The 26282-nt window shown below is 38.9% G+C and overlaps 1 protein-coding gene across 2 annotated transcripts in view; it reads right to left on the reverse strand.

Annotated features, from left to right (window-relative positions):
- The window catches only part of NPY2R (neuropeptide Y receptor Y2), a 42918-nt gene extending 17204 nt beyond the window's left edge, over positions 1-25714 (reverse strand). The window contains exons 1-2 of one of the 2 annotated variants that reach the window (XM_075612829.1): positions 25336-25714; positions 25095-25229 (exon numbers count right to left, since the gene is read on the reverse strand). Coding sequence is in view for 1 of the 2 variants with exons in the window: in XM_075612820.1 (XP_075468935.1) it covers positions 25095-25333 (239 nt within the window). In the remaining variant the exon portion in view is untranslated. Of the gene's footprint in view, positions 1-25094 lie in introns of both variants that reach the window. The other variant, XM_075612820.1, reaches the window with a different exon arrangement.
- Between the last annotated feature and the right edge of the window lie 568 nt (positions 25715-26282).

The raw sequence follows: 26282 nt of genomic DNA on the forward strand, positions 1-26282 counted from the left end.
TCTGAGAGAGAGAGGTTTGAGAGAGAGAAAGGGGTCTGAGAGAGAGAGAGGGTGAGAGAGAGAGAGAGAGAGAGAGAGAGTGAGGTCTGAGAGAGGTCTGAGAGAGAGAGAGGTCTGAGAGAGAGGTCTGAGAGAGAGAGAGAGGTCTGAGAGAGAGAGTCTGAGAGAGAGTGAGGTCTGAGAGAGAGAGTGAGGTGTGAGAGAGAGAGAGAGAGAGAGAGAGAGAGAGTGAGGTCTGAGAGAGAGAGAGAGAGAGGAGAGAGAGAGTGAGGTCTGAGAGAGAGAGAGTGAGGTCTGAGAGAGAGAGAGAGAGAGAGAGAGAGAGAGAGAGAGGTCTGAGAGAGAGAGATAGAGAGAGTGAGGTCTGAGAGAGAGAGAGAGAGAGAGAGAGAGAGAGAGTGAGGTCTGAGAGAGAGAGTGAGGTCTGAGAGAGAGAGACTGAGGTCTGAGAGAGAGAGAGAGAGAGAGAGAGAGAGAGAGAGAGTGAGGTCCCCGAGAGAGAGTGAGGTCAGAGAGAGAGAGATTGAGAGTGTGTTAGTGTCTGAGAGAGACACCAACTGCGCACTGCAACTGTTAGGTATGTATATACACCTTTGTTTTTTACTTTGGGCGCAGCGGAAAAAATCCTGATCGCCTTGGGGAGCCTTGAAAAAATTCTGATTGCTTTGGGGAGCCTTGAACCGAAAAAGTTTGGAACCACTGCTATACACTATGAGCATATGAGTTTCTACTGTTGTTACATCGACGATGTGTTTTTTGCTATGGGAGGGCACTTCAGAACAACTTACGGATTTTTTTCATTACAGTATATAGATGGTTTGCCAACCACGGTTCGTTTCACCAAGAATTGGAGCAGTGAAAAAATGTCCTTCTTGATGTTTTATTAACACAAAAGGAAGGGATATTGTACAGTGATTTCAACAGAAAGCCAATGGATAGAAATGCTATGTTGCATGCCAATAACTTTCATCCCACATCACTCAAAATATGCTACCATTTTCACAAAAAGTAAGGACCACAAGAATAGTGGACAGGCACCCACAGTTAAACAACACTCCTAAGGAGGTAGAAAAATGCTTCCTTGAGAGAGGACATAGTCAAGAAGTCATACAACAGGCCTTTTCACAGACATCCAAGGTCACTACATCGGCCACTAATAATGAAAGGATAACGATTGTTACTAAATTTATCACTGCAAGCAATTTTATTAAAAAAAGCATCAATCAAAATGGGAAATGTAAAAAAAATATGATTTGTTAGGTACATTTTGTGCACTTCCCCCTAGATTTGTGTATCATAGGGGGGGAAATCTAAAGGACGTACTAATCAAAGCTGATTCAAAGGATTATTATTCCAAATCACATTTTTTAAGCAACCCTAAATCTAGATGCTTTAAATGCAATAACTGCAGTGTCTGTAACAGCCTGAAAACTGGTGAACTTTTTTACCATCCATGGAGTGGCAAATCATATAAAATCAAAAACAGAAAAACTTGCACCACATTAAATGCAATTTATATGATTAAGTGCACTTGCGGTCTTTGCTATATTGGCAAAATGAACAGAATGCTAAAAACACGGGTTCATTGAACACAAAAGCAAGATCATTCACTCTAAAGAAGAAACAACGCTCATAAAACATTGTAGAGAATGTAATCATCCCATTGCCTCTCTTAAACTCATGGGTATAGAGCAAGTGTCGAAAGTCAAAGGAGGGATTGATAGGGATACCATTTTGCTTCTAAGGGAATCTTATTGGATCTTTACCCTCAATATTTGTACACCCTAGGGGATTAAATGACTATCATTAAAAAAAATTCTGACGGGCAGAACATTTCCTCATTAACCATTATCCCTCTTATGACAGGTTGCTGTTGCTGTGCATTTCATAGTGACACAGGACTTAGTGTAAGGTTTTTTTTGCATAAGCTGTTTAGCATGCATATTTTTGAAACATTTAATGCCACTTGTGAAAGTTAACCATTTAACTATAAGTAATATAATCGTGTCTAAGCAACTTCCTTTTTAAATGTAAATACATTTCCTATTTTCACTATATTTATCACGAGACATTAGGTCTGTTGATACAAACTGCTTATGGACTGTTTTTTCCCTGTGTTTTTTCCTTTTATATATATATATATATATATATATATATATATATATATATATATATATATATATATATATATATATATGTAGAGCTCAACCCCATTATAGCGCTATCCGCTATAACGCGGATCCGCTTATAACGCGGTTTGAGCGTGGACCCCGAATATTTAAAAAATATATATATACATATATATTTTTTTTTTTGCACACACACACTTCACACACACTACACACACTACACACACTCACAGCACACTGCACACTGCACACACTCACAGCACACTGCACACACTCACAGCACACACTCACTGCACACACTCACTGCACACACTCACAGCACACACTCACAGAACAATGCACACTCTGCACACACTCACAGCACAATGCACATACTCACAGCACACTGCACACACTGCACACACTCACAGCACACTGCACACACTCACAGCACACTGCACACACTCACTGCACACTGCACACACTGCACACTGCACACACTCACAGCGCACTGCACACACTCACAGCACACACAGCACAGAACACCCAGCACACTCTCACAGCACACTGCACACACTCACAGCACACTGCACACACTCACAGCGTACGCACACAGCCCCCCCCTTACCCCCTACCTTTGGTGTCAGCTGCTGGGGCATCGTGGGGCTGCTGGCGGGGATCGGTGCGGGGCTGGGGGAATTGGTGAAGGAGTTGGAGGGGTCGAGGAGCTTGGCCCAGGGAGAGGCGCTGTCTGAGAGCTTGCCCTCATTGGCCGTCTCTCTCCCCAGGGTGCTGAGCTCTCAGGATGACCAGGGCAAGCTGCGCACGATGAGTCTCCTCCATGGCTACCTCCAGCTGCTGGGCCCGCGGCTCGCCCTCACCTGTCGCCCCCTCCGCCGGGCCCACCCTCAGTGACATGAGCGTCAACGCATTGTGCCGGGCTGTGGGGTGGGATCGGTGCGGGGCTGTGGGATTGGTGCAGGGATCGGTGCGGTTTGCTGGCGGGGGGATTGGTGCAGGGCTGAGGGGGGCTGGTGGCGGGATTGGTGTGGAGCTGCTGGGGGAAGTGCGAGGGGAGTGCGGGGAAAGTACGGTAGCTGCTGGGGATGTGTAGGGCTGCCGGCGCCTCACTCCACCTTTTCCCCCCTCCTACCTCCTCCCCTCTCCTCCCAATCGGTGTAAAAAAAATTAGCGAGACCCGGTTATAGAGTGGTCGGATCGGGTGGCCCCCGAGGACCGCGCTATACGGGTTGAGCTGTATATATATATATATATGAAAACACAAAAGAAAAAGAAACCTCTAAAATAGCACTCAGACAAATAATTGCAACAATATAAAGGGTACTTTAATTAAATCCAAAAGATAACAGAAAAACAAACAGCTGACCAATGAACCCGCCTGACTATAATAGATTAGTGGACAACAGAAAATAACAAAAGTTAATATATACAAAACCCAATAAAAATACAAAAAAAATTGATGCCCCAAAGAATAGACCTAACTCACTGAGGGAAAAGGTAATTTCCTGCAGTGAAGTAAATCAGACCGGCCGGTCCCAAGGAATATTACTGGCTAGAGGACATCATACAAAAAGGTCAAAAATACAAACTAACAAAAGCATACAATCAAAGAAAACCATGGTGCTGAATTGATGACAGTTTGAGTGTAAAAGACACTATAATAAACTAGTTGCAGTACAGATGATGTTAATAAAAGGCATACATATACAAAACTTCATTTAGTAACCCAAATACATAAAAATGCAAATAAGATGGGGAAACAAATGAGGGGTAAATAATCTGAGATACTCAGCTCCTGGCAAAATGAAGTACTGCAACCATCAAACAGCACAGCACAGTCCACTATTAATGTCCAAGGATATAGGACATTGATGAAGGTTCAAAATAGAACATAGGCAGGCAGGGTCAGCAGCAGCAAAAATTAAAATTAGCCCACTAACGCGTTTCGCCCGCAAAGGCTTCCTCACGAGTGGTGCTAAGGCTATGTCTCAAGAGCATTTAAATAGGCAGGAGATTAACTCAAAATTCGCGCCAAAAAACAGTTAGTTACAGATGCATTCAATTGCCTCATCAATTCTATCTCTCCGGTATTATTACAGCACTCAGCAGCTGCGTATAGTCCCGCGAGACTTCAATCCGTGCATTGCACATGCACAGTAGACATATAGTTGTTGCGCCCGCCATCTTGTTTGTGGGCTGTGGCATTATTTTGCCCATAGTGACGTCACAGTCTCGCGAGAAGTGCGCAGCTCGCACATGCGCAAATAATTAGGTGATTGATGATGTAGCACATGCGCATCTGCACCATTACTCCAACGGCCGCCATCTTTATTAGGGGCATAATCCCGTTTTTGCCCAGAAGTTCGAGGCATGCGCTTGGAAGTGAGCTGCAGATATTTACATACGTGCAGTTGCATTCCATATGTTACAAGGAAAGTTGACACTGCCCTTTATAAGGGTAATCATACAGGCTTATGCATTTTTGGCAAATTCAAAGCTTTGTGCAGATGCAACAGCTGGATCCAAAACCCAGACAGCTCATAATATGATTTGCACACTGTAATTACAGCGGCCAAAAGACCCGCTTGATAATAGTAGCAGCATCTCTCATTGCTTATAGTGTCTTTAGAATCTTGTCCTGATAAGGATCAAATGAAGGCAAAAATGGATGCATCAGTAAGGCGAAAGTCCATCTTTTAGAAATATCCAATATGAACAGCTAGTATATTCGTGGATTCGTTTGTCTACATTGATGGAAGGAGGTACCACATCAAAACAGAATGAAGTATTCCAATCAGCTACACCTTATAACCAGCGGAAGGATAGAATATATGCTGATCTATGATTGTAGGAGAGAAGATAAAGACATTAGAACATCACAACCAAAACATATTACTTCCCATTTTGAGTGATCACTGGTACTGCAACTAGGAGACACCAAAACAAAATGTGTTTAAACAGAAATATCTGATTATATGACTAAAAAGAGGGCTGAATAAAGGGAAAGACTGTCATTATTGTTAATAAATTAAGCCTAAAAAACAATAAGAACCTAATTCCCATAAACCAAAAAACCCCAATAAAATTAGAAAAAAGATATATATTCAGAATACAACTGTCACTACCAGGTTCCCATATAACCGCTACAGTAACACCTATAACCACAGAAACAAGGTAATATTATCACATACAATAATGCAAAAACAGTAAATCATAAAACAGAGTAATATCATAGGAACATTGAAAAACCCAAGTAGTCATTAAGACCACTCGGGATCATTGATCCTAATGTCACAATCCATCTGCATTCGTGTTGCAACAGAGTTCTCTCAAGGTCACCCCCCCGTAGCCAGTGAACGTAGCCAGTGTATGAGCGTATGAACGTAGCCAGTGTATGAGCCGGGTTTCACTTTTGAAACCCAAATTCAAACCATCAGATTCCAACAAAATAAGATTCATAGGTACATACAACCAACAGTGGAATCAGGTGCGGGAAATCCTCCAAAAACACTGGCCCATTTTGATGATTGATTCGGATTTGAAAGAGAAATTGGGCCCTAAAGTGGAACTTACCAGCAGAAGATCACCAAATTTGAGAGACAAATTGGTTCACAGCCACTACACTATACCCAGCTCTACAACTTTTTTGTCTACCTTTGACAAAAAGGTTTTTTTTAAGTGTGGTGGCTGTTCAGCCTGCAAATTTGTGAAACAAACATCCACCTTCAAGGATAGCAAAGGGAACAATGAATTCAATATCAAACAATTCCTGAATTGTAAATCAAAGGGAGTCATTTACTGCCTAATGTGTCCCTGTAATAAAACATACGTTGGTATGACTACCAGGGAAGTACGCTTCAGGATCATGGAGCATAGTAGAAACATTAAAAATGCAAAGAAGGATCTAGATTCATTTAAGAAAATTACTATGGTAGCCAAACACTTTTTGCATGAACATGAATCAAACAACTCACTACTATCTGCGTTCGCAATAGAGCGGGTCACCCTGGGGATACGGGGGGGTGACCTTGAGAGAACTCTGTTGCAACACGAATGCAGATGGATTGTGACATTAGGATCAATGATCCCGAGTGGTCTTAATGACTACTTGGGTTTTTCAATGTTCCTATGATATTACTCTGTTTTATGATTTACTGTTTTTGCATTACTGTATGTGATAATATTACCTTGTTTCTGTGGTTATAGGTGTTACTGTAGCGGTTATATGGGAACCTGGTAGTGACAGTTGTATTCTGAATATATATCTTTTTTCTAATTTTATTGGGGTTTTTTGGTTTATGGGAATTAGGTTCTTATTGTTTTTTAGGCTTAATTTATTAACAATAATGACAGTCTTTCCCTTTATTCAGCCCTCTTTTTAGTCATATAATCAGATATTTCTGTTTAAACACATTTTGTTTTGGTGTCTCCTAGTTGCAGTGCCAGTGATCACTCAAAATGGGAAGTAATATGTTTTGGTTGTGATGTTCTAATGTCTTTATCTTCTCTCCTACAATCATAGATCAGCATATATTCTATCCTTCCGCTGGTTATAAGGTGTAGCTGATTGGAATACTTCATTCTGTTTTGATGTGGTACCTCCTTCCATCAATGTAGACAAACGAATCCACGAATATACTAGCTGTTCATATTGGATATTTCTAAAAAGATGGACTTTCGCCTTACTGATGCATCCATTTTTGCCTTCATTTGATCCTTATCAGGACAAGATTCTAAAGACACTATAAGCAATGAGAGATGCTGCTACTATTATCAAGCGGGTCTTTTGGCCGCTGTAATTACAGTGTGCAAATCATATTATGAGCTGTCTGGGTTTTGGATCCAGCTGTTGCATCTGCACAAAGCTTTGACCTTCATCAATGTCCTATATCCTTGGACATTAATAGTGGACTGTGCTGTGCTGTTTGATGGTTGCAGTACTTCATTTTGCCAGGAGCTGAGTATCTCAGATTATTTACCCCTCATTTGTTTCCCCATCTTATTTGCATTTTTATGTATTTGGGTTACTAAATGAAGTTTTGTATATGTATGCCTTTTATTAACATCATCTGTACTGCAACTAGTTTATTATAGTGTCTTTTACACTCAAACTGTCATCAATTCAGCACCATGGTTTTCTTTGATTGTATGCTTTTGTTAGTTTGTATTTTTGACCTTTTTATATGATGTCCTCTAGCTAGTAATATTCCTTGGGACCGGCCGGTCTGATTTACTTCACTGCAGGAAATTACCTTTTCCCTCAGTGAGTTAGGTCTATTCTTTGGGGCATCAATTTTTTTTGTATTTTTATTGGGTTTTGTATATATTAACTTTTGTTATTTTCTGTTGTCCACTAATCTATTATAGTCAGGCGGGTTCATTGGTCAGCTGTTTGTTTTTCTGTTATCTTTTGGATTTAATTAAAGTACCCTTTATATTTTTGCAATTATTTGTCTGAGTGCTATTTTAGAGGTTTCTTTTTCTTTTGTGTTTTCATATTTAACTTTTCCTCAAGCACCACCTACAGTTTATTTTTTCTATCTGTTATAATTATCTCAGGTATATTTTTCCTGATTTAAGTAGGTTATTTAGACATTGCATTAATTTTTTGGAAGTGATGCGGTATTCATTTTTGTGTCTTTGATATATATATATATATATATATATATATACATATGCTGGAAGATACTGCTGATCCAGATGGATTTTGATCTCCCAAGTGTTATTTCTGGATCCTCTGAATCAAAGAATACTATCACAGATGTTAGTTTGAAACACTATACATCCTATCAGCATGAAGATTTTCTGAGGAGACATCATGACCGAAAGGAGGATGCAATTGAAAGAGACATTTGCAAAACTATAATGCCAGAATGAGATCCACGATTCAGATGGTTCATCATTGCGCATGTGCAAAGCTGGCCGCGGTGGACCAGGCCGACGGAGAAGGGACATCTATCAAGATATTCTGAGTTACATTACGGAGCGGATGCAAGGTTACGTAAAGCCGTGAGGACGTCATGGGAATGGCGTCGGCAACACTCACACACTCTATAGAACACACGGCACCAATTGCTTGTTACACGAAGCCGTGCTGATGTCACTTATATGGTGTCGGGCTCCAAAGCTTTTCCCTCCGAATGACGCCTGTCATGAGCCGTTACAGAGATGCAGTCACGTGATGACAACAGAGGCACTGGACTATATTATAGCGTGTTCCGCTGCAATATTTGGATTTCGTGCTTCTGTTACTTACTCTGCGTGATGCACGCACACATGGAGGAATGACTATTGAAGTGAGTATTGTCTCTCCCCATCATGGATTTAAGGGGAGTTGCTGACCTGTAACAGTGCTGCAGGTAAATTTATTTGGTCTGGTGAAGTGCCATCAAGGCTTTGGATACTTCTTCACCCAAGACATTATACCTTATTGAATATTCCTGCTTTATAATGCACTGGGTCCAATACTTGACATAGTCTTATTCTATTTCTCCGTATCTTGGCTATACATTAACACTAATTGCCTACATATGTATCTTACATGCTGATGCGCTGCTTCTGGAATTCTCTCCTGCTCTTCCTATTGGACAAACAAGACTGCAGTAATTTCAACCGGCTGAACTACAGTAAGCAGGTACTCATGGGATCTAACGAACATTATCAGGTGTTTCCAATCATCAGCAGACTGCATGTTGGGAGATTTATGGGTATATAAAGACTTTCTTGGGGATCACTCTTTAAACCATTTCATCACTTGAAAAAGACCATTTTAGGTTGAAACGTCGTCTTTTTGGCTCATTAAATTCAGCATTAGAAAATCCGAAGTGCCTTGTCTCATTCTTGTTTCCTGATACTATTTGGGTCTCCAGCAGGTAATTATTAAAGTACTTTGACCATATGGTGTACAGCAGGTAACCCCTTTTTCTCATCTATGAAGAACTCCCATGATGGTTTTCTAAAAGGTATCATAGCTTCTACAGTGAATCTATATTTCCCCAGGTCCAATGTAACTACTAGAACTTTGGACTATCTAAACTACAATAAATAATTACCCCTCTAATTAGTTTTTCGATCCCATCCCTAATAATCTTACGTGGAGTTTCTTGTGGATGTCTAAAAAAGGTGAATTCAGCTCTGTGAGTCAATCTATAAACCTTTCCCAGTTAAAACTAAAGCTAAAAGAGTAATCTGAAAAAAACAAAAACAAAACGAAAGGACATTCAATAAATCAGAAAATCAATATGTGCAAAAAAGTAGTCCTTGATAAATGTTATCCAATTTAGTGATAGACTCAGTGCCTGCTAAAGACTTTGTGAGGCCCTAAGCTATAATAAAGATGAGGTCCCTATAAACAATTGAAATCAAATAATTTAGATAAAATGATTAATAAAAAACAAAGATTTTATTTGAATAATTGCATGGACAAACTTTTTCATGACGGAAAATAATTTGATTATAAATTTACTAATAAAAACTTATTTTAAAATGTGAAACATTTTTTTCTTGATTTTTGGAAAGCAAATTTAACAATTATATCATCAAATGATAAGCTGTGAAGCATATCACTTCCTATGCACAAAATGCTAAGTGCAGATAACTGTCCCAGACCCCGTGGCTACGAGGTGAGGCCTAAGTTCTGCATCCGGCCACTGGACTTCTGATTGCTGCTGGGCCCAAGTTCTCCCCAGCTGCTGTGGACCTCTTACTCCTGCTGGGCCTCCATCTCCCCTGACGGGCCTGCCACCAGGCCTTCTTCTCCCTCTCCCTGCCAGGCCTCCCTTTCCCGGTGATGACTCCACGGAGATCACATTCATTTTAGCCTGGGGGACCCCCTGCTTCTCGAGTTGCAGGGCCAAGAATGGGGTGCCAGTATCTTCACAAAGTTTAAATGTTCCTGCCACATGACGCATGAGATTTAAACAATGAAGGGAGATACTGGTACCCCAGGAAGCAGGGGGTCCCCGGAGCCGAAATTAATGTGGTTCAGCTCCGAAGACCACCTGCTTCCCAAGCAACTGAGGATCATGGCCTTCTTCGCCCATGCTGCTGAGGATCACTACATCGTGAGGCAAGAGTTATTGCCGCTGTTGGATGAGGAGGATGAATGTTCATCGCGGCAAAAGGTAAGAAACACATTAATTGTATTTTATTTAATTGTGTATATTTTTTATAATGCCCATTAACTGTCAATGTGTTTATCTATGCCCCTTTCAAGGTATAGATAAACACATTGACAATCAATTCATTTTTTGGCAAATGTTTGTTTTTAATAAAATGTCATGTATTTTATATGGTGGCTGTTTTTTTTCAGGTTGCCCATTCATTGCCATTATGGCAATCCTTGCCCATATTGTGGGCATAGTTTATCACAGTCCCAATCAATGGGTTTATTGGCAAGTGTAATGTATTGTACTGTTATGACAATGTTATTTTATTGTGTATTTCTTATGTTTGGAAAACAAATGGGAAAATGTGCTGTTAGCCATTTCTAACTGCTAAGGAGATAATGGGTTAATGGCGAGTAATTTGTTTTCTTATTTTAATGATGCTTCCCACAGAGGACAAGGAGGCTAAAGATGAGGATGAGGATGGCCTTCATCCTGGCAGGGGTAAGTACAACTTTAATTTACTATATGCAGGCTAGGTAATGTTTTATGTTTAATGGGCAAACGCGCTATTATCCAGATCTGGATACTAGGGATTTTGCCTATTATTGTACAGTATGTGTTGGGGGGAGAGGGGGTTGTTTGGGGCAGAGGCGGTGGGTAGTAGGGTTCCCATTCATTGTCATTGGGGTTATCTTTGCTCCCATTGAGGGCAGAGGTAACCAAACTGGCAATCAATTGGTGTATTGGATCATATTGATTGTTGTATTTTATTTTAATGTTTTTCGGTGTAGATGGGGTGGGTGAATGTGGGTGTTTAGGACTTAATTACCTTAGCGGTTAGTAATGAAGGGGTTACCTCCTCCCACAATCCTACCGTTAGTCCTACACACACACCACGGGCCAAAAACTACCTTCACCCAACTCCTCTACTCCCAATAAACCGGGCACTGGTATTTGAACCCTTATTACAGTGGCTTTTAACCACTAAGGTAATGACGCTGCCTGTAAATGTATTTTATTACATAGGATTGAAGCAAGACGTCTCCGGAGCTGGTATTAATGCATGTGAGCTCCAGAGACATCCGGCTTCAATCCGATTTGTTTGTTCCAAGTCACTATCTCTTCATACTGGTACTTTTTTTGTTCAGAGTGCTATCGATCCGGGAGAATTAGGTCTCGAACGAGTTTGGCATGTTATCAGAGCTTTCTGAATAGCTACACATGCAAACTCTCTCGAGAAGTGCCCCAAACTGTCCATAAATCACTTATCAAAGCTACTAGAATAGACCCCTATATCTGAGAGACACATACAGTACTACTGTTTCAGATTAAATAACCAAACAAAATGCATTTAAGGAATATATACTTAAAGCTGGCACAAAGTGAAGAGGTGACAGAGAAAAGTGGTACATATAAAGTAGCGTGCCACATTGACTAGTAAGTTTCAAACATGCAGTTCTCTTTCTATTTCTAGCATATGTTTCAATCTTCAATTATAATTTCATTTTCCATGCCTTTGATAAAACTTCAAAGCAAATCAATGGCTGTAAGTGCCACAAAATAACTGAATTGAAAGCATTGATGAATTTTACATCAGAACTCTCTCAGTTAGTATATGTTGACATTTCAGTGCCAAAAGTAATGCATGTTCATTTTCTCTCTCACTCGGGATAGTACTTTGCTTTCCCTCTAGGACTTCATAGGAGGGGGAGGGGTGGGGGGAAACCGTACAGCAATCACATTGCACTCGTGCATGGATTTTTCAACTATCACATGGCCAATATAAAATTCTGATGACATTCTTTATTCATTTTAAAACAAATCTCAATATGATATGATCACCTTACACAAAATGGGCATGTTTCACACTGACTGACCACGGCCATTTAATGCATTTTTTTTGTAGCATTGGAGCATAAATTATTTTTCCCTTATATCAACATTGTGAAAGGGTAAAAATCTCCATGTATTACCATGATGGTTTAGTTTGCCAATTTGTATCTGATTCGCTATTTGGAACAGATCTGATGAAGGGTCACAGGAACCTGAAGCATTACACATCTGGCAACTTTCATCTGGATGAATAGAGCCCAGCATCAATTAACTCCTACTTGATTGCACCCTTGACCATGGGTGTGTCTTTTTATTTTATTTTACATTGAGTTGTAGATAAACGATTTAACATTTATCTGGACTGCAACTTTTTGCTTCTGCTACATGGCATGAGACAATAGCCGAAGAGTGCTCGTGATTACTTTGTTTTTTTGAATATCTGTATTGTTTAGCAGATTTCTCGTTCTATAAAGAACAAGGCCAGCCAAGCATAAACATTGTGTGCTTCAAACCCTTAAGAAAACCTAAATAGTTGTTAGGCTAAACATAAGCATTTTGCATTTAAAATGTAATAGTATCTTCTAAAATGTTATATTATCTTTACATTTATTGGGTTGAGGACTGCAAAACGGTTTCCAAAATGGGATACAATAACTCTTTTAAAACAGCCTCACTGATACAGATGAATGACCCCCAAATAAAATCTAGAATGGAAACCCATTAGGAAAAATACCCTGGCATAATAATAAGTGCTGCACTAAAGCGCCTTGGAACTGCAACATGACAAAAAAAAAATAGAAATTAGATTTATATATCTGGTTATGCGTGACTGTCCACAATACCATCACATCTTGGAATTATTCTTGATTCTTTTAAACTGACTTTATTGGCACAAGATCAAGTATTTGTGTAGGACCAACTACAATGATAGATGCCATTTTTAACCATTCAAAGGTTTGATTTCCCTGGAGAATGCTGCTGCTGTCGTAGTAATTTGAATACTTCAAATCAAATATTTGATCTTTAAACAGTTCTGTGCTGCAAGGGATAATAAAGTTACCACCCGAAGAGGCAAAGACAACAATTATCAAAACTCAAATGTTAACAGAAACTATATGTGTGTGTGTGTGTGTTTGTATGTATGTTTGTATGTATGTATATATGTGTGCGTGTGTGTGTGTAGCATATATATGTGTAGCATGCCTGGTCCAGACTGCCTCTCTATCCCCTGTCATGTAAGCCCTTAGGGGCTCTAGGTTGTGACAGGTTATCCTGCGGGTATTGACCCCACTCATGCTGAATCTCTGAGTGACAGAAGAGGTGGTGCCACAAGAGTCTGTGTATAGCCAATCATGGTACAGACCTTGTGCCCTACCCTTCTGGTGTCTCAGAGAGGAAGTGCCAAATTATAGTTAGTTCTGCTCCCACCCTCCTAGTGTGTGGACGTGAGTTCAGCTCCCACCCCCTGGGGTGTTTAAGCAAGCAATTCAGCTCCTGCCATCTGAAGCAAGGAGTGAGCAAGATCATACTGAACAGAGGCCTCAAGACTACCAGAGAGCCCAGCACCATCCAGAGGTCTGGACTCCTCTGTGACCTACTGTATCTGCATCCGTTGTGTAACATCTCCAGTGACTGCCAAATAAAGCATCCCTTTTCATATACCCCTGCCTGAGTTCTCAGTCTATGGGTAGGGGTATGAAAGAAATCTGCCCTAGTGGGGAACTGACTCTGGAAATCCTGGCGCCCAATGGAGCTGGAAGCGCTGACACCATAAGTGAACTTAAGATCATCAAAAGCCTGTCCTGTTCCCCACACCATCGCGGACCACTCTAAAACATGTAAATGTGCTCACAAATGATCTTTTTATTTGCTATATGCAATACGGTGGAGGTTTCTTGTTGACTTTTTCACCCACCGTAACTTAAAATGTGATGGTAGATCCTACAGCATTGAAAATTGCAGCCAGTACAACCAACCTCACACTGATGATACCCATTAAGGTTGAAACATGTCTGTGAATGGTTTCTCTGGCTTTGCATCTGATTCCCATTCCGTGCTTTAAAGCTGTGTTAACAGCGAGCATTAGCTTATATGGGTTCCATGTAAAAATGGATTTCAGGCGAAAAGTAACACGGTGTGCTCATTTGCATGTCCTTTGCTGCAATGGAAGCACTGTATGCTAGGGATATTGGTGAAAGGCAGGGTTGCAGACCTGTACACATGTAAATGTGCTCACAAGTGATCTTTTATTTGCTATATGCAATACAGTGGAGGTTTCTTATTGCCTTTTTCACCCACCATAACTTAAAATGTGATGGTATATATATATATATATATATATATATATATATACATATACATATACATATACATATACATATACATATACATATATATATATATATATATATATATATATATATATATATATATACATAGTAAGTATATTACCAGATTGTAGTCCAGCAAATTGGAGACAGCACACCAGGAGTATATTTCAAATGTAGATTGTATTGAAGAAATATAGGCACTTCAGCCAACGTTTCCACAGCCCTGAGGAAGGTTGCTCTCTGCAGACTGAAACGTTGGCTGAGGTGCCTGTATTTCTTCAATACAATCTACATTTGAAATATACTCCTGGTGTGCTGTCTCCAATTTGCTGGACTACAATCTGGTAATATACTTCCTACTATTGTCTATGGGATTAGCATCTGGATTAACGGAAGCTTGTTTGCTGGTTGCTGCATTTTATGTATATAGATATATAATTGATATATATATACCCATGCACAGTGTAATTAAATATTCAAAGTTATTTTATGATTTAAGGTAGACAGGCTAAGAAAAATCCAATGTGAAATCTACTATAAAAGTAGCTGCACTTTTACGTTTTAGGTTGATGTCTCCATGGCAAAGCAGGGAAGTGCAAATATGAATGATGCGCTGTTATTAAGATAAGCATTGCAGTAAAATATGTACAGATGTAGTAAGACTTAGTGCCGCGGACAAACAAGAAAAAGTCTGCAGTGCCAGAGAAAGTGTGTGCTGCGACCACACTGAGGTGTGTCCATGCTTCTCAATGGGATGCCCCACAGTGTTAATACTTCAGTGCAACAACCAAGGAAATGAAGACGTTAAGTCTTGCTACATCATTTTTAATAACACCATCAGAACCATTCACACCTTAATGCAAGACACAACTATGACACATCCATTTATTCACCCAATACAGTGGGTGCATGTCCTCACACATTTCTCCTTGAATCAGAACTTTGTAAATCTCAAAGTAAGATCGGCTAATTTTAAGTAACCATACACCAACATTTTTTTTTCTTCAGGCCTCTAAAACTTTGACCAGGCTACACAATATTGTCAGAAACCTTCTACAAGTCATGCTCAAAATCATTTAAATATGTCCTTTATCTCAAATTATAAATATTTACATAGTTACATAGAAGATGAGGTTGAAAAAATACATACGTCCATCGAGTTCAACCTATGATAACTTTAGATGACAGATACTTCTTCTATATTTATATTTACAGTATATTGATCCATAGGAAGGCAAACAAAAAACTCCACTTTAATATCATCTAATGATGTTTCATAAAGGGGAAAAAAATTCTTCCTGACAGCAATAATGGCAATAAGATTTCTCCCTGGATCAACCTCCTTCATATGTTTACTTATTTGGTATATCCCTATATAACTTTCCTTTCTAAAAAGATGTCCAACCTTTTTTGATCTATTGTATCTGACATCACAGTCTCCATGGGTAACTAATTCCACATTTTAACTGCCCTTACTGTTAAGAACCCTTTCCTTTGTTGCTGGTGAAATCTCATTTCCTCCAACCTTAAGGGATGACCCAGTGTAATTTGTACTGCCCTTGGGATAAATAGTTATTTTGAAAGCTCTTTGTATTGACCCTGAATATATTTGTATATAGTTATAATATCCCCTCTGTTTTCTAATGTAAAGAAATTTAATTTTGTTAGCCTCTCCTCATGTCAGGTTTTCCATACCCTCTATTAATGTGGTGGCCATTCTCTGTACTTTTTCTAGTTCGATAATGTATTTTTTATGGAGTGGTGAATAAAACTGTACTCCGTATTCAAGGTGTGGTCTTACTAATGAACAATGGCATAATTATGCTTTCGTCCCTTCTATCCATTACCCGTTTAATGCAAGATAAGATCTTATTTGCCTTTGCAGCTACTGCATGACATTGGGCACTATTGCTAAGCTTGCTGTCTACAAGAACTCTTAAATTCTTCTTCATCCAGGTTTTACCTAATTTTGCTCCATTTAATTTGCATGTCGCCGGTTTATTCTTGTTTCTCAAATGTATAACCTTACATTTACTTGTATTAAAACTCATCTGCCATTTACCTGCCCAAGTTTCCAGACTAACCAAGTCTTTCTGGAGAGAAATTACATCCTGCTCTGATTCTACTACCTTACACAATTTAGTGTCATCAGCAAAGATGGAGACTTTTTTCTCTATGCCAACCTCAAGTCATTAATAAACAAGTAAAAAGGCAGTGATCCCAGTACCGATCCTTGTGATACACCACTTACAACTTTAACCCAACTTGAAAAGGTTAATTTTATAACAACTCTCTGTCTATCCTTCAACCAGTTTTCAATCCAGGTGCAAATATTTTTACAGAGACCAACTTCCTTTATTTTGTACACTTATTTATTATTTATTTATTTATTTATAAAATATTTTACCAGGAAGTAATACATTGAGAGTTACCTCTCGTTTTCAAGTATGTTCTGGGACTCTTGTGGGACACAGCATCAAAAGCCTTTGGAAAATCGAAGTAGACCACATCAACTGCATTACCCTGGTCTAAGTCCTACTTACTTCAGCAAATAAATGAATAAGGTTAGTTTGGCATGAACTATTCTTCATAAATCCATGCTGACTATTACTAATAATGTTGTTATCCATTAGGTATTTCTGAATATTATCCCATACTAAACTGTCAAGTAGCTTCCCCATTATAGATGTCAGACTTACAGGTCTGTAGTTCCCCAGTTGTGATCTAGCTCCCTTTAAATATAGACACAATGTCTGCTTTATGCTTATCTTGTGGTACAGAGCCTGTGGAAATGGTCCTTGAATATTAAATATAATGATTTGGCTATTACTGAATTCAGTTCCTTAAGAACTCTTCGGTGCATGCCATTGGAACCTGGTGCTTTATTTACTTGAACTTTAGCAAGCCGCCTATGCACTTCTTCCTTATTTAACAAATTGTTCGTTAATATAGAGTATGTGGCTTCCTACTGTAGCAATACTTTTGCAATTGACTCCTCCCAGGTAAATGCAGAAGCAAAAAATGTATTTAAAACCTGCTCCTTTTCCTTATCTGTAAAAATGTGTCTGTCCATCTCACAATGAAAGGGTCTTAGTTTCTCTTTTATAATATGTTTGTTATTAAGGTAGTTGAAGTACTTTTTAGGGTTGATCTTACTTTCTAATGCTATCCTTTTTTTGAGTTCAATTCTTGCTAAACTGATGGCATTTTTGCAACGTTTGTTACATTTCTTATAAATCCGATATGATGCCTCCATCCCTTCGGAGTTTTAGAATCTAAATGCCCGCCTTCTCCTTTCAATTACATCCCCTAGCTGTTTATTTAGCCACATTCATTTAGACTTTTAAATGTATTACCCAAGGGTATCTACTGATAAGTGTACTTATCTAACAACTTTTAAAGACTGCCCATTTATCTTCCAAAAAGTTCCTGCAAAAATGTAATCTAAATGTATTCTTTGTAAATGATTCCTTAGTTTATTGAAACCTGCCTTTCTAAAAGGTAACATCTTTGTTGAACCTGTATTATATGGCTTTTTATAATTTATTTCCAATGAGACCATGTTATTTTCACTATTTCCCAAATGTTTTCCTGCCTTGAATATTTGTTATTACTTCTATGTACATTGTTTGATATTATCATATCCTGGTTGATTCCTCAATAATTTGTCATGCAATTGTCTTTTAGCACCCCCAAAAACAAGTTTCCTGTTGTTGTAATGCTAATCTAGATTAAACATATAATAGGTGAATGTGAGTGGGGACGAACTTAATCAGGTTTTAATTATAAACTCAATGAGTACATTATTACTGTCCCGGCTAAGCTCATTCTAAAGCTTGCCGGGAGCGTAGCGGGCTAGCCGCGGGTCTGCTCTCCGTTTTAAAAACGGAGTTTCCCGTGCGGCGGCCGCTTCAATAGATAAGCGCTAATGGCGCTTACTATTGAAAGCGCCCGAGGCGCGGGAAAACCGGCCGGTTTCGGCCAAAGACAGCCCGAGCGCCCCCGCGCTATTTTTAAACTGCGGGGGCACTGCGGGGGCAGCCGCATTAGAGTATGCCCGGCCGCCACTGTATGCATCAGAGAGCCATAGATATACATTTACAAGCTTGTGTTATGTACAGTATGATGTAGACCCATAACATACTTTGTATGTACCGTAGTTTTGTATAGTTGACATGTATTTATAGTAGAGTATGAGAAGCATTGATATTTCCTCCCTAATGTAATTTTGGTTGTGAGGGATTTACAGTGTGGTGAATATGAATTATTGAAGCTTTTTTAAAATGCTGTAGACCCTGAATTCATTAATAACATCACCATTAGTGATGTCTGCAAATGCAATAATCTTTGTTTTAAGTTTACTAGTGTAACCCCCCTCTGGGAGTTACTATGTTCAAGGGGATAACTGTATGAGCAACTACAGTGTAACTGTTTTTCATCACATGTGGGGGGTTGCTAGGCAGAAAAAAACTAGCCCCAATCCTCTTCTAGAAAGTATTGGAACTGCCACATAAAGTACGGGATTAGAGTCACTGCCATGGTAGGTATGGCAACTGGTGATGTCATCAGGGAGTATAAAAAGGAGGGGGGAATAGCTCCACCCTCAGTTCACTGGAGAAGAGAAATTGAGGAGTCTCACCATGTATATAGTTAAGGTAAGGGTAGGAGCCCTTTATTGTTTAGGAAGATAGGGGAGTACCCTTGTAGTCATGTTCCCTAGAGATGAAGGATCCTAAGTACAGGCTCTCAGATGAGAGGACTGTGTCGCCTAGGGGTTACCCCAACATGTAGCCCTGGGACTATTCTGAAAGAACAGTAACTAGAAGACCTTAGGCATATCCCTGTAGTAAGCATCCTCAAGGGAATAAGGTGGGCCAGTTCAAGTGGAAGATTATCTCTGTCACCCCCAACCAGGAAGCACTATAGAGGGTATGGAACATGATAGAGTACAAAGTAACAGTTATCTTGAGAAGGAATAAGTAGGGTAGCCCAAGCAGAGACCCTGAAAGAAACTGTTACCAAGTACCCCAAGGAGAGTTATCATTCATGTATATTCATGAAACTGTTCAAGGAATATGCCTCTTCAGGGATGCAGTAATGCACCTGGAGAAGAAGCTGTAAATAATTAACTATAAATAAAACCTGTCCTGTTAGTAACTATAAAGTTCCTGGCATCCATCATTACCATCTGCATGTACGCCCAGCCTGCGCGGATCTGCACCCCATGACAAAGGTAATACATACGGAGTAGCCAACTGTACTGACATCTGTGTAACCTCGCTAGGAGCCGGGCAGGGGGGGTTACACTAGTTAGATTCATATTTCTTGGGAGGACTAGATTTAATCCAGCTCAGGGAATGTAAAAAGTTGAAGGAAAATGACTTTAAACTGCTCAAACAGGAGCGTTATATATACTCTACATCTCAAGGGTAGATAGAAGTCGTATTGTACATGGTGTGAATGCAATGAATCCTCTGTGTATATAGAAAGAATCAATTTCAGGCAAGAGACTACAGATACAACATTTATTTATTTTTTGCCGTGTGAAACACTGATAAGACTAATTATTAAGTGGCTGTGAAACTGGAGAAATGCTCATGAAAAAAGAATATCACATTTATTAACGAATGAATATAGTTTTATGTCCACTTTCAATAGGATGTGTTTCTTTGATGCATGTGTTTTTAGCAATCGTATTGCACCCTTTTATATTCTTTCTTTGGTCACTAGATATGTCTACATACTTTCTAAATTCTAATTCTTCTCCTTGTTGAGCCAAGACACAAGTCATTTCTGTATTTTCTCATGTGAATAATTCCAACTGCTTATCCCCACGGTCAGCACCATAGGAGGGACAGTGAAGAGAAGTCCTATTAACTGATAAATCTCACGTAATGGTGGAATCTCCTGTTAGTCTACTGTAACTCAAGTGATAAAGGGTATGACAGAAAAAGACCACACAGCTATTTCTTCCCATTTATCAAGTTGCTTTATTCTCTCCCCTATGAATTCTCTTTAACCCACAGTATCAAACATTCTATTTCGCCATGATTTCCCAGCGCGCCCACTTATGCTTCATCGTGCTGGTTTCTCTCTCCCAGTGTACACTCACTGGCCAATATCGATCGGGTCTATGGACGTTATGTATAATAGTCTCTCAACTGCAAAACTGGGACAAAACTTGAGCAAAAGAATTGCACTCGATCTATATGAGTAGGGTCCCTTAGGATATCATAATTATATATATATATATATATATATATATATATATATATATATATATATATATATATATATATAAAATAAGGATGTTTTTCTTTGATAAGTATGATGCTGTTTTTTTGCCTGACTTTTGCAGAGACTTTGATACCTGACTCTTTATATATCAACCCAAGTGGTGCAATTCTGGGACAAACCATCTGCACCACACTGTATGTGTCAAAAGAAAAAGTAATTTTGAAAGCAACAGTATTTTTTCTTTTACAGACATTGTATTTTTTTTGCCCCCGAATGACAGAACCTTGGCCCTGATACAGTACATAGCCCCCAATATAACGTTCTTCTCTGTGAGCATTTCATGACATAGTAAATTATTTCAACTCACACAGTTTATTTTTTTATGTACAGTACTGTGCCATATAAAATGCTACTTATTTTTTGTGTCTATGCTACGGCTACCTTAATCTGCACTTGTGGCTGAGAGAAGACTCAAGGAGAAAAAGAGGAAATTAAAAGAGGGTGATAAACTTGTAGAAGGCATTGGGATCTATTAATCAAAGTCCACTAACGAAACATGGTCAAAACTAAATCAAACCAATTACATGAGATATATCATAGAGGGGGGAGGAAGGGATCACATTGATTTTAACAGGATGTCTTTAATACATCTGCTGCAGCTCATTTCACCAGTTTTGATACCCATTTGTCTTTTTATAGCAATGATGTGCAGTATCAAGCTGAGAATTGTCAATCAAACTGAGTGCTATCTGATACATGCAATTGTAATGGGAGGGGGAGTCAAGTGTGCAGTGTAGGTGACACTACAAAGACCTGGCATGAAAAGAAGTTCACTGCATTAATTCTTGGGAGCTTCTCAGTCCAGCTGCTCTCCCACCTTCTAACAGTAGCTTGTGGAATTTTTAGGAGAGACAGTAATATAAAAGAAGAACAATAAGGTCCTGTATATTTATTCCAGTGTTAAATTCACCTTGTTGCCATATTTTTTAGTTGTGCATTCAGCAACCCATACTACTCAATACAAATATAGCTGCTGTGGGTAGCTGCGGTATAACAAAACAAAAATAATGTCATGTTTTATCTATAGTATAGTGTAGGTGTTGCATAATGTAAAGGTTTTTTTTTTCCAGCTACTACAATGGCCTTATAATTGTAGTGTTTTAAAGTAAAAAAATATATGTTTGTTTTTTACTCACTAATAAGAAACAATAGATTGGATTTAAATCCAATTGAAACTGTTTGGTAAAATTGCATATATATAACCAGACATAAAATAAGTTATGGTGAATTAAACTCTCCACTGTACAGTGTACAGCAAATAATACGGGTCCATGTTAAAATGGACAAGAAGCATAAAGTGACACACTGTGTGCTCATTTGCATGCAATTACCCAGAATCCCTTGCTGCAGTGGAAGCATTCTATGCTAAAATATAATGGGGAAGAGGCAGGGCTGTAGACCTGTCTGAGACATGTGAATGTGCTTATATATATATATATATATATATATATATATATATATATACTATAATTCTAAGTTGGATTCTGTTTGTTTGTTTGTTTATATGTATGTCCGAAGCATTGAAATCTCAGAAACGGCACCACGTAGCACAACAAAACTTTCACTGTACATTCTGCTGCGGATTTGTAGGTCAACGTAACTATATTGAGCTTCCAATGTGACTCTCCTCCCAAAATATGGACATTCTAAGTTTCCCTCGACTGTCCAGCAAATCTGTTAGAGCAGGGGGAGGGGGCGTGGCTACTAAGGGTGGGGGTGTGTCCTTGCCGAGACCGGGGCTGTGTGTGTGTCTCTGTGTGTGTGTATGATGTGAGATGTGCGGGGGAGATGTGCCAGCTAGCAGGGGGAGGTGTACAAGCGTGGGGGGGACACGACATGTTCTGGCAGCGGGGGGGAGATGTACCAACGAGGGGAGGGAGGCGAGGAGATGTGCAGGCAGTGAGGGGACATGCCACAGCACCCGGGCACAAAAGCTAGTATATATATATATATATAAAAAAATATATATATATATATATGAACAAAAAACAAACAGAAGTGCAAGCTCCATAGCACGTAACTGTTTAAACAATAAAGTACATTTATTTAAAAAAACTGCAGCCCAAAGGAAATGCACTTACAGGATTAAAAAAAAGCAACCATACGCAGGAGAGAAATCTCTATGTGTAGTCATCTGCAAGGGTGAGGGGGGTCCCAGGTAGACAGGGTACATCTGCACAGCTTGTAGCCACCACCAGCTCCTCTCACGAGTTGGCGCCAAGAAACTGAGTCTATCAGTATCTCCACGTCCTCTGCTCTCAGCATGTAACAATTGCCAGCACTGAAAATACAGCTAGCTAGATCGCAGGGACGCCCAGGACTCCGTGTATACACACCCAAAGACGCGATGACGTCACCAACCCTACGCGTTTCTTCACACAAAGGCGACTTTGTCAGGGAATGTTTGATTGGCTAGTGACGGCCAATGAAATAGGCTGAATGATGTAAAGACATTCTTGAACTCTAATACCTGATTCACCACAAAACGGTGGTTGGCTATACCACCTTTTTTGAAGCTGCACAACTCTCTCTGGATCTTCACCTGGGACTCTTATCTCTCTGGATTTTTTAAAGTGGAACGTTTATTTTGGACTTATTCTTTATCACTATCACGTTATGGTTTGTTGTTATATTTAGTTAATTGTGTGTTATTATTATTTCATCAATATATACTTATTAGTTATAATATTATTTTTATTATTAATATTATCGTTTATATCCACCTGAGCGCTACATATTTTTGTGTTGTTTTTTGATATATATATATATATATATATATATATATATATATATATATACATATATATATATATAAACACATATATATACTTATCCACATTTATATATGTTTAAAGGTGTTACATGATATTTTGCCCAAAAAACTATAATTTATTAATCCATTTATTCACCTACTAATAACTTTTCTATTGCAAATGATTACCTGTGATGTATTTTCATTACTTGATTTCCATCTTCTGATAGTGTTAATGTAACTGCTCACACCACTTTGGTTATATACTGTACAGTATAATTGGCATATGTACAGTCGCACAGAGCAGACACTGTTTGGAGGACTAAAGGAAGAAAGTAAATATGAGCAAGGAGCATTGTAATGATTGGAGCATGTAAGCAAACTCCAGACAGGTTTGGGGACCTGAGACATTTAAATGTGCTAATCAGTGATCTTTATCATTAAAGTCAGTTCTTGAAGTGTGGGGTACCAGGTGAGACTATCACTACTTTACTGTTTAAAAAAAAACTATGCTTTCACTTATGCTTGATATAATATTTAAATATATATTTTTTAAATCGCTCTCTTTCGGTTAGTATAATGTAATTGTACCACGAAGCTTTTAAATATGTCTTAAGAGCTTTGCTCTCTTGTCTCTCTCTCTCTCTCTCTCTCTCTCTCTCTCTCTCTCTCTCTCTCTCTCTCTCTCTCTCTCTCTCTCTCTCTCTCTCTCTCTCTCTCTCTATATATATATATTCTGAGCATGTGAAACTGAATCATTATATATGTGTAGGTCTTCAATACTAATCAATCATTTACTTATATGATTAGGAATTATTTATATATATATATATATATATATATATATATATATAAGCAATACGATACCGTTTGGAAACGAAATCAGCTGCACCCCCTTGACAAAGGTCCCGTTCGTGGACCGAAACGTTGGCTTTGTGTTTATTTTTCAATACACTTGTTTGTTCAATTCTGGAGTGCTGCCTGCTGATTTCGTTTCCAAACGGTATTGTATTGCTTATTCTTCATTATAGGATCTGCACCCACACCAGTGACTATTATTACGGAGTGCTTTTTGTTCTTTTTCTATGATATATATATATATATATATATATATATATATATATATATATATATATATATATATATATATATATATATATATATATATAATTATTTTTCTTTTTTATTGAATCAAGGGTTAAATATGACCATATTGTATGATATAAATCCGTACCACTTAACTTTTACTGTTCTGTCTGCCTATCTGAAAAATATGCCATATTGATTTTTTTCCCTCATTGCCCTATCTATAGCAGAAAAGGAGTTAACATTAACAGCATCCACATGCATCACTGGGTCCATTCAAAACAGCTTTCTTCATTATGTAATGAAAAACCAATATTGACACAAATTAGCAAAAACATACAACATGTAGAGAAACTGTTAGCATAGCCATATGGGTGCGAAGTAGGTTTACAGCGAGTTCAGATAGTGATGTACAGTACAAGGATTAAGAAGAATCTCAATTCATCTTAACATTCATCTTTTGTTGCATATCACAACATGCAATAGTATTAACAAGGTAATATTTGTAATACTAGTAAAAAATAAATAAAGCAGAGAATAAAGAATCTATCAAACTTACCAAGTCAGTTTTTCTTCTTGTTTGAATCGGTAGCAATACAACTTTCTTCTCACTGTCTCCTTTATTGTTTCCCAGTTGCAAGCAAATGGTTCTGTGAAACTTTGTAGATCGGAGTCCACATTCTTGTAGCTGTATCTGCCCAAGAAGAGGAGACTGGATTTATTGGGTAGTACAGTATATACACAGTGAATCAGACAGTGGAGATGCTCCCATTCATAGGGAAAAGGCACAGGGAACATACAGTATCAGGGAGTGCTTCCAGCAGCAGCAGCAGCAAAGAGCAGGCTGCCTTCTCCCTCGCTCAGTGCTGATCTCTTCCCCAGCAGAGAGGGCTGGTTTTTAGAGTCCATGGTGGGAGAGTGGGACGCAGGATAAGCAGAGCCAGTTACTGTAGAGACTGGTCCTGACAGTCACTCCTCCCACCCCCTTTCCTTGACTGCGCAGCCCTTGGAATGATGAGGATGGGAGTTCTCAAACAGAAGCGCAGTGCAAGTCCCCGAGGGTGAGTACTGAAAGGTGGTGAGCACTTACTAGCAGATTTATTGCTAGGAGTCATGCTGTGTGGCACCGCAGGGGGTGCTTCACCAGTTTGTGCCTTATAAAGCTTTTTTTTCTTTTTTTTTAAATTTTATTACCTGCTTCCTCTATTACCTTAATTTCTTCATGTCCAATTGGATCCAGCTTTGAGACCGGGATCAGCAGAGGGTGAGCACCAAGGAGGGATACATTGACATGTGTTTCTTTAAACGACAGCGTGCCATTCTTTCAACCCCCTTCTTCTTCAACCCGAATAACCAACAAAGCCCAAATTCAGTACTACACTGTACATAATGTTGTGATACTTTGCGGATAGAGACAGAACCATCAATTATAAAAGCATTACCCTCTGCAGATGTGTGTTTGTTTTTAATATGAAAATGAATTACTTCTAACAAATTACCAGCTACCTGCACACAGAGTGTGGAAAATAAATAGCCTATGCCTTCTGTATATTGTGAACAGATGAATCTTCGCTGATTCTCTCAGAATAATGTTCCCAAGAACTCTGGCATGGTACTGTATGCAGCAGTGTAAAAACATTAACAAACCCGATCCATCCATGCTACACTCTATTTCCTGCTATCTGGGCACAGACAGATTCAGTGACGTCTTGTAATACCATTTGCATCTTTTTCTAATGAAGTCCCA

The sequence above is a fragment of the Ascaphus truei genome, chromosome 1 (genome assembly GCF_040206685.1).
Source record: "Ascaphus truei isolate aAscTru1 chromosome 1, aAscTru1.hap1, whole genome shotgun sequence".
In the NCBI taxonomy this organism is placed as follows: Eukaryota; Metazoa; Chordata; class Amphibia; order Anura; family Ascaphidae; genus Ascaphus; species Ascaphus truei.